This window comes from Berghia stephanieae, chromosome 7 (genome assembly GCF_034508935.2).
Source record: "Berghia stephanieae isolate SIO BIC M18660-M18661 chromosome 7, UCSD_Bste_1.3, whole genome shotgun sequence".
In the NCBI taxonomy this organism is placed as follows: Eukaryota; Metazoa; Mollusca; class Gastropoda; order Nudibranchia; family Aeolidiidae; genus Berghia; species Berghia stephanieae.
In genome coordinates, this window is record NC_088366.1 from 45,973,506 (window position 1) to 45,983,505 (window position 10,000).

The following is a 10,000-nucleotide window of genomic DNA, read 5'->3' on the forward strand; positions in this document are numbered from 1 at the left end:
ATCCAACTACAGCTTCCCAACCCCTGGATTAGGTGCCTTTTTTTGGTTCACTTTTATGGATGCAATTTTTAACGGCATCCTTGCAGGGTTTGGTGTAGTCTCAAACACCATCAACATGATTGTTTTTATCCGTTGAGGTATTTGGAAAGACAGTTTCACATTGAATCAAATGGGGTTGGCCATTTTTGATTTTTTTACCTGTCTGTTGTTTCTGATGCGTCTGGCAAATGACAAATTAAATATAAATTTGGATATGAGTAATATATTAAATGAGATTCAAGATAATTTTGTTAGCTGCTCCTGTTTTTCATTGGCCTACATATCAGCGGAGAGAATGGTCTGTGTGGCGTTTCCATTCAATGTAAAATCCATGTTTACAAAACGCAGAACGTGCTCTGTATTAATTGTCATCTTTCTTTTTTTTACTTCCTTAGTTATTACAAGGTTTTGTTTTGATCCCTGGATCATGAAAGTTGTGGAAACTCCTAAGATTATAAAACGTTCTATGAAAGTATATCGAGCATTGAATATAGCAGAATTCTGTGTTCTAGTACCATTGAGCGTTGTGCTCGTAGTTATCTTCAATACTATGACAATTGTTCATCTCGTCAGATCAAATAGATTTAGATTGGCCACGTCATCCCAAACACAGACAGATCCTGATAAAAAATGGAACCCAAAGCACTTGAAAATCATTCGTATGATGATAACGGTGTCTTTTATATTTTCGGGGTGTCAATTGACATGTTCCATACTTACCATGGTGTTTTACTTAAAGAACGCTTTTCACTTTTCCAGCATTACGAATGATGATATTTATGACACAATATACGTTGTGCGTCACACTTTATTGTTAATAAACGCGTGTTGTAATGTGATTATTTATTGTATAATGAGTTCTGGCTACAGAGAGGAACTCAAAGATTTTATTTGCTGTTGCCGAAACAAAACTACCCAAAACCGTAATTAGTTACCTTTAAATTGTAATCGCCTACATGAGAATAATATAAATGTTGCTGTTCAAAAGTCTAAGACATAAATAACAATGTGAAATTGAATGTAAGCTTCAATTTAATATACGAAAACAGATAAAATGGACGTTTCAGGTGTCCTTTTATCAACAAAACAGGATGAATGAAACGCTACAGACAAATGAGATAATGTGGTAGTGGCGTTGTTAAAATGAATAATTTATTCATCTTCACAACGCTATACCTGAGAATAAGAATCCAAAAAAAATATTTAAAAACTGGAGCATTTATATAGAGCAATATCTGCAAAACGTGCTCAAAGCTCTTTTAGTATCTACCATTCTAAGACAAACACATTTGATGGAAAATTGCACTATAAATACTCATTAATTTATTATTTTAGTTTCTAATCCGATTTTTAAAATTCAGTTGGTAGAGAACCCGCTTCACACGCAAAGGGACCGAGATCGATCCGGGGTGCAGTCGAGATTTATTTCTGACCCCCTTGTCCAGCTGTGAATGGGTAGCTGAGTCTGTTAGATTTGACGAAAAGTACTTTGCATTAGACTAGCGTCCTATCAAAGTATAGCAAGCAATTGCTATTGTCCGTTTCATAGAATATAACGTAAATCTAATCTAGAGCTTGTATATAGAACCATATTCAATAAATGTGCTCAAGCGCTTTACAAAGGGTCCCTCACCAACAGCAACACGTAACCTGTAGAACGAGACATGACGCCTGTTAGACGATATTATTACATTTTTTTTCCGACAGAGGCAACGCTGTTGACGGCCAGGTACTCAATTTACACCTGAGTACGGTGAGAGAATGTGAGTAAAGAGTCTTTTCCAACTATGCGCCGAGCGAGGCACGAACCCAGGACATCCCGATCAGAAAGCGAGTGTCATATAGCCACACGTGGATGGTCATGGCTCGAGCACACGTCACCATCAAGTCAGGATGGGCTAGGAATGTCAACAACATTGATAAAAAAAACCCAGACAAATAAGTCCAGACATCCAGTTTCCATATCATTCTTTTTATTATTTTATTCTTCTTTTCAATTTGGATATTTTCAAAACTGAATCAACAACAAAGTTTGAACAAACTAAAAAAAAAGAGGAAGAAAAAAAAACCCAGAAAAGAAACGAAATAAAAATTGAGATTGTCGTCAAACATCACGTGACTTGACGAGAACGTAAACTCATCAGTTCTAAAATAAATAACAAAATAATCAGATTAACTCTCTCCTTACCGATCATTTTCAGTATTTCCCCAAAATGGCTGGCTTACCCAGCAGAAAAATAGTTTTTAAAAACTCAAACAAGCTCTCTACAAAACAACTTTATGTTCTTATTAATGAAACAAAGATCATTCTTCAAAGTTTGTGATGTACAAAATAAATCTGAATAAGAAAACTGTATATTGTGTCATAACAAACGTGACAATTTTGATGCAGGTGGTAAGGAGAGGGTTAACATATCGTCGGTTTTATCGAGTTGTAGGATGGACACAAATATTACAATAAAATTATTATGAAATACAGAATTTACGAAACACAAGCAAACACAATTTTGATCGATCGTCGCGTCTCAAACGGTTTTTTGTTGGGGTAAATCTGATGCATACAATTAATTTAAAAGATAGGATAAACGCTTCCACTGAAATTAAAGAGAGTGAATGTTGTCCTTTAACTCTCTCCTTATCAGCCATTTTCAGGATTTCCCCCAAAACTTCACACCCAACAATCACAAATATTGTATTTTTATCGCTCTGACATAATAGCAGTAAAAGTTCTTGCGATAAATAATTTCTTTAGGAAAATATGCTCTACAACAACACACTGTTCATCATTTTCTTAAAATTTTATGACATTCAAAAGAACTTTGAATATGCAAAATGGTGGTTGTATCATAACGAATGTGACGATTTTCCTATAGTTGGTGAGGAGAGGGTTAAAACTTGAAATTGGTCATAATAATTGGTTTATCAAAGATGGAAAGAGAATCAAAGATGGAAAGAGAAAAAATTGATTCAAGATTCGGTGCCACATTAAGACTCAATAACAAACTTTATTAAAATATATTAAACTGCATTAAATGATTTTGCTTATATTATAATAAAGTTTGTAATTAGTTACCTTGTCAGAATTGCCGTACTCTGGAAAACCGCATATTTAAAAACGTGGCCAGAAAACTCGTACTTCAAATATCGATCGATTTAAATGACCCTCATCTTGACAAAAAAAAACCCTCTCAAACCTGGGACTTCGCGAATGTAAAGGACGGAATCATATTCTACTTGCATAGAGAAATACGTGAAAGGCAATCACATACATAATTATTATGGGATTGGATAATAATTGGAATACACAAATATATAGTGTACGTATTAAATGGTATTCAGTAGGATTCAGTAGTCTGATGTCACGTCCGCACAGCAACGATTAGCTTAGTTCTAAACAAAGAAAATCAGTACTTTTTATTCTTCATGCTGGCTAGAACTTTTTCATTTGTCATGTGATCAGAATGTATACAAGTCAAAACATGATCAGATTTATAATGTTTTTCTCTTCTGGATACACTTTATGCTCGTCTTAGAAATACTTCATAACGGCGTCCGCCATTGTTCCGATAGTTTAGAACCAGTTACTAAGTTACTATCTGTCAATACGAGGGTAGTGACGTCTCGACTGTTGAAGCCTATTGTGTACGTATTAAATGGTATTCAATTATTTATAGTTTATATGTTACTGGCGCCAAATAAAAATCCTGTAAACAAAGGAAATATATTGAATTTTCATTCATTTTTTTCTCACAGCTACCAAATATTCTCCGCTAATGGAATAACCTACCTTCTCGGCAATATTGCATTTAACTGACGACGTGCACTTATTTGCAGGTCTGATCACCCATTCCTTGTGGGCTCAGTGTTGTAATGGAAATCTAAAAAAAAAAATGACGCAACATATTGTCCATTACAACAATGTTCAACTAGACCCATATGTGGGTTCGAATGTCAGACCTTCATATATGTACACGCAGGGGCGTGGCTACATTGGTTGATTTGGTGCCTGGCACCACATCCGTCATTGAAAAATGAAATACAAAATATTTAAAAATAATAAAACTGAGAAATGGTTTATACCGCCTCTTACTTGTTTGATTTAGTCGTTTCTTTAATTTCTTTCTTTCTTGTGTATTATAAATACAGCATGTTTAAAGTCATTTTCTTCTGATTCTGGCACCACCTTATACTGTAAGAATGCCACGCCACTGTGTACACGTTGTATATAACCTTAACCAGTTTTTAAAAATTTGACAAGAAAACTCGTCCTTCAAATATCAATCGATTTAAATGGCCTTCATCTTGGTAAAACTCTCAAACCTGGGACTTTGCGATTCACTCACTGCAGACTATTATAAAGATCTGAACAAGTGTGTATGAAACGTGCTAGACAAAGCAAGAAAGAAAAATACAAGAAAAAAACCCAGCCCAATCAGTTGATCTCGACTGGGAATCGAACCTGAGACCTTCTGATTACCGGTCGGACGTGCTACCATTACACTGGTAATCAGAAGGTCTGAGGTTCGATTCCCAGTCGAGGTCGACTGATTTTTTTAGAATGGTTTTTTTTTTTTTTTTTTTTTTTTTCTTACTTTGTCTGGTACCTTTCATACACACTTAGGTCGACGGATTTTTTGGGATGGTTTTTGGGTTGTTTTTTGTTGTTGTTCTTGATATTTTTATTTCTTGCTTTGTCTGGCACCTTTCATATATACACACTTGTTCATATATTTATCTTCCATCGGTGCCTGCTCTTTAATTTCTTAATACAGATTATTATAGAAGGATGTAGTATCGCAAATTGTTCCATTTCTATTGAATACGATGCACCATGGACAGTAATGCTTAGTCTGAGCCGGACGGTTTATGTGAATAAGACAAGCAAATTTCGGCTTTGTGGTCAAGCGGGTATGACACTCGCTTTCGGATCGGAAGGCCCTGGGTTCGAGCCTCGCTCGGCTCATAGTTGAGTCCTTTGAAAAGGTCTTTACTCACATTCTCTGACTATACTCATGTGTAAAATGAGTACCTGCCGTTAACAATTTTTTTTTAAAATTGCAATATCGCCTAACAGGCGTCGTATCACGTCCTACGTGTTAAGTATTGCTTTTGACCAGGGACCCCATGTAAAGCGCTTTGAGCACGTTTAGTGGATATTGCTCTATATAAAAGCTCAATTAAAAAATAAAAATTAGAAGACCCAAGCAAGACAAATATTAATTAAACCACGACTCAACTGAAGAACTTCTGCAATGAAATGAGATCATCTTTCCTTGGTTAAAAGAACGTTATATACTCGACTCGATATAGTTAATTCTGTTGCCCTTTGGAGCCATTAGGCTCATGGAACCGGAGTTTACCCCGGTATCTAGAGCGTGAAACGGACAATACCAATTGCCTGCTGCCCTTTGAACACGAGGCTAGTGTATTGTAAAGTGCTTTCCGCCAGATCTAAAAGACCCAGCTTCCCAGGCACTGCTGGGAGGTCAGGGTGGAAAGAAAAAAAAACAAAAACAAAACTCGACTTCACCCGGAATCGTCTCCGTCTCTTGGCGTGTAAAACGAGTGCTCGCCCAACGGAGCTACCGAAACTCCCCAACACATATCATGAAATCAAGACAGATTGCTACTGTTACGTCAGCCATAATCTGATACGACCGTCCTAAGCATACAAAAATGAGCTTTTATATAGTGCAATATCCACCAAATGTGCTCAATGCGCTTTACAAGGGGTCCCTGGCCAATAGCAACATTTAACATTTAGGACGGGACACGACGCCTGTTAGGCGATGTTACAATTTTTTTTTCGGACAGAAACAACGCTGTTAATGACCAAGTACTCATTTTACACCTGAGTACGGTGAGAGAATTTGAGTAAAGAGCCTTCTCTAAGGACTCAACTATGCGCCGAACGAGGCTCTAACCTAGGACCTTCCGATCCGAAAGCGAGTGTCATACCACTAGGCCATACATCTTGCATAATTCAAATAGGCATACAATGACAATTATATTCGACCACTCTTTAACATTCTATGGCTGACGATATCGGAATCAGATTAAGGGGGGAGATCTATATTCATGTTTTCGTCCAACCCAGTCATCGATCACATGATTTGTTGCTGTACAACGATTGGATATTTCTCAATCTATCTAAACACGCTGCTTTGTTTATGAAAGTTGTAAAGATATTCATGAGTCATATGCTGAGCAAAATGACCAATTGTGACGTTGGGTAATTCTCAAATTGTGAACGCTTTTCACTATGTGGGTCATTTTGAGCACACTTTGCAATGTGACCAATGACCTCGAGCACATGGAAATGTAATATAAAACATACCCATTGGGGAAAAGCTGACTTTAAAAATAACAATTAAAAAAAAACAACATAATTCTGAATTTGTGAAATATTGACATTATAGATAGAATGAAGTATGAAGTTGACGTCACTCATGTCTTTAATATTGTTTTGTTGGGTTTTTTGTTTTGTTTTTTGCCATCCGCGTTTATGAGTAATTCTCACTAAACTGTAATAACCAGACTATATAAACGTTGAACGTCACACATAGTTTTGCGTTGGTCCGTTATACTTCCGGATGGCAATGTTGTGAGCTTCTTAGCCAAGTGCATACTATCTATAATTCAAATAGGCATAAAATTATATTCGACTACTCATTGACATTCTATGATTTACAATATGAGAATCTGATTATTGGGGAAAGCTGACTTTAGCAATATAAAAAAAAAATAGAAATTAAAAAAAAAAAAAAAAACATTTCTGGATTTGTGGAACCTTGACATTTTAGGTAGGAAAACGGCCAGTTTATATATATATACATATATATTTATATATATATATATATATATATATATATATATAATATATATATATATATATATACATATATATATACATATATATTTATATATATATATATTATTATATATATATATATATATATATATATATATATATATATATATATATATATATATTACAGTATTTCTACTTATGTCTCCGAATGGATACTTGATAATGCAGATAATTTTCATGGACAATGACTAAAATACAATTATAGATAACTATATCATCAGTTGTTGTAGTTATATCCTTTATGAAACAATTTTTAAAAGGTATAACTTCAATAACTAGTACAGTACTCGCCGGATTCTAGCAAACTCTGTAATATGACACGCTGGATCTGGGTGACCGAATTATATATATATATATATATATATATATATATATATATATATATATATATATATATATATAATCTGCCCTATAATAAGTCGTTACTCCAATGAGCACCGGATTCTAGCACGCTTTATGGCTTCTCCCTGAAAGCGTACTAGAATCCAGCAAGTACTGTAATTGATTAGAAGTTCGAAGTTGTTAAAATTGGAACATCGTGAATCGTGAAAGAAAAAGCAAAATTTCATGCAAGTGCAAGATGTCAACATGACATTTTTCATTTCTATTCGTCATCTAATTGCCACATTTTGAGAGACTCGCTGACATTTGAACACACACACACACACACACACACACACACACACACACACACTTGTAATGGTTCAATACGGGACCTAGAGCCTCAAAACGCTTTTATGTCGAATAAGCCAGATATAGAAGACCAATATTTTTGTTTGTTTGTTTGTTTTGAGCAAAGAATAGATAGAACGAAATTGACGTCACTCAGGTCTTTGTTATTATTATTTTATTTATTTATTTATTTATTTATTTTTTGCCATCCGCGTTTATGAGTAATTATCACTAAACTGTATTAACCAGACTATAAACATTCAAGGTTACGGTAAGAGTTGTGTGTTGGTCCGTTAGATTTCTGGATGGCAATGTTGTGAGTTTATTAGCCAATCGCACAGCATCTATAAAAATTCTTAAAGAGCTAAGAGTAAAAATGTCCATTTTCCCCTCCCCATTTCATTTCAAATTTAATTCCAGTCTTCGTCTTCCAGTGGACGGGGTCCGACGTGCACTTATTTGCAGGTCTGATAACCCAATTCCTTATGGGCTCATTGTTGTAATGGCAATCTCAACAAAACAAAAAAATGACGTAAAATGTTGTCCATTACAACAATGTTATACTAGGCCCATAAGGATGTTCGGATATCAGACTTGCATATATGTACACGTCGGACGAGTTACATAATACCATCGGTGTCATTCTTACAACAACTTAAAAAATTGCTCAAAATGAACGTTTCTTCGTTTGTTTGTTTGTTTCTTTCTTTCTTTTTAGGGGGGGGGGGGGTGTTGTTTTTTGTGTGTGTGTGTGTGTGTGTGTGTGTGTGTGTTTTGGGTAGTGGGGGGGGGGGGGGTCCTTTTTTCCCCCTTGCTTTTGTTATTGTCCAGTCACCTTAATAATTAACTTAATTCGAATTTCGAAATACACGACGAAATTCTTCCAAGATCCAATTCCTAGCATAGCAGTGTCAATAACATCCACCTTTGGTACAGACGGAGTTGAGAACATGATGGGCTTCTCGAACTCCGTTGGCGGCCGCATGTGTTATGAGACGGTGGGATTCCCTGTCAAGAGATACAAAACAAACAATGACTTGGAACATCTTAGTAACATATATAGTCTAATAACACACATACAACACACACATAGACACACACAGTTTTACCTATAATGTTCCAACTATTATGACAATCTAATACATATATATATATATATATATATATATATATATATATATATATATATATATATATATATATATATTGAATCGTGTTTGATACAAATATGGTACGGATAGTGCTCGACATGTAGCAATTGAGCGAATTATTATTTTAATATTTACCACAATGTTGGAGTCAGTCTACATCGATGTTTCAGGCCTAATCAGTCATCGTCAGGACTGTGTGTTACATGAGTTTGGTTTGTTGTCTGTTGTTGTTTGTTGAAGTGGTTCCGGTTTGTATTTGATGAGTAAGTACTTCCGGCGATGTGGACACGTATTGTACATTTCATTTTTCGTGTTGAGTGTGGCTTCATGAGGGTGTTTGATTATAGTATATTTCTCTTCCAGGCCTAAGCTACATTGTTTTGATGTTGGTGTGTATCCTGTTGCTTTAGATAAAATTTTCAATGAAATGTTGTGGTCTAGTTTGTTGTCTTTTAATTTCCAAATATGTTCGCTGAGTTTTGTGGATGTTTTTTTGTTAGTGTTTTTTAAATGCTGAGGTGTGGACTGACTCCAACATTGTGGTAAATATTAAAATAATATATGTTTCCTTGAAAATGGATAGCAAACTAAGATAAGATAATTCTGTATCACAACACAATTCGGTAATATATAAAAGAAATATCAAATGAAAAGAAATTAAATGCGGCTATTTCTTCTTGTGATATGACACTAGCTTTCGGATCGGAAGGACTTGGGTTCGAGTCTCGGTCGACGCATAGTTGAGTCCTTGGACAAGGCTCTTTATTCACAATCTCTCACCGTACTCAGGTGTAAAATGAGTACCTGACCGTTAAACAGTGTTGTCTCTGTCGGAAAAAGTTGTAATATCGCCATGTTTCGTTATACATGTTACATGGCCCCTTGTAAAGCGCTTTGAGCAAAATAAGTGGCTATTGCCCTATGTAAAAGCTCACGTTTAATGTGACTATTTGTCGAATAAACACTTATAATAGAATTATTGCATAAGGATGTCTTTAATATAAATAAATAATCAAATGAGTATGAAGATACTTTATAAACTAGTAAAGGTTAAATGATATTATAGTAAAAAATTTTAAAAAGTAGAGAAGAACAATTCATAAAAACCGTGTTATTGCGATTGTGTAAATATTTCCTCTGACGAATAAATGAATTAATAAAATTACTCTAAGTGCAGTGGAATCCCGATAAGCAAACACAGCCGGACCAGAAATAGTAAGGAATGTTGACTTTCTCCATTATCAATTTAAACACATTTGGAAAAAGA

The 10,000-nt window shown here is 35.0% G+C and overlaps 2 protein-coding genes across 3 annotated transcripts in view; one reads left to right on the forward strand and one right to left on the reverse strand.

The window, feature by feature from the left end:
• Window positions 1-3,759, forward strand: part of LOC144977359 (uncharacterized) — an 11,288-nt gene extending 7,529 nt beyond the window's left edge. Inside the window, exon 2 of one of the 2 annotated variants that reach the window (XM_078922472.1) lies at window positions 1-3,759. This exon is cut by the window's left edge and continues 266 nt beyond it. In XM_078922472.1, the coding sequence (XP_078778598.1) occupies window positions 1-136 (136 nt within the window). In that variant the 3' untranslated portion in view covers window positions 137-3,759. The other variant, XM_078922473.1, reaches the window with a different exon arrangement.
• A 4,567-nt stretch (window positions 3,760-8,326) lies between these two features.
• Window positions 8,327-10,000, reverse strand: part of LOC144976245 (uncharacterized) — a 7,837-nt gene continuing 6,163 nt past the window's right edge. The window contains exon 5 of the mRNA XM_078920428.1: window positions 8,327-8,590. Coding sequence (XP_078776554.1) covers window positions 8,494-8,590 — 97 coding nt within the window. The 3' untranslated portion in view covers window positions 8,327-8,493. The remainder of the gene's footprint in view (window positions 8,591-10,000) is intronic.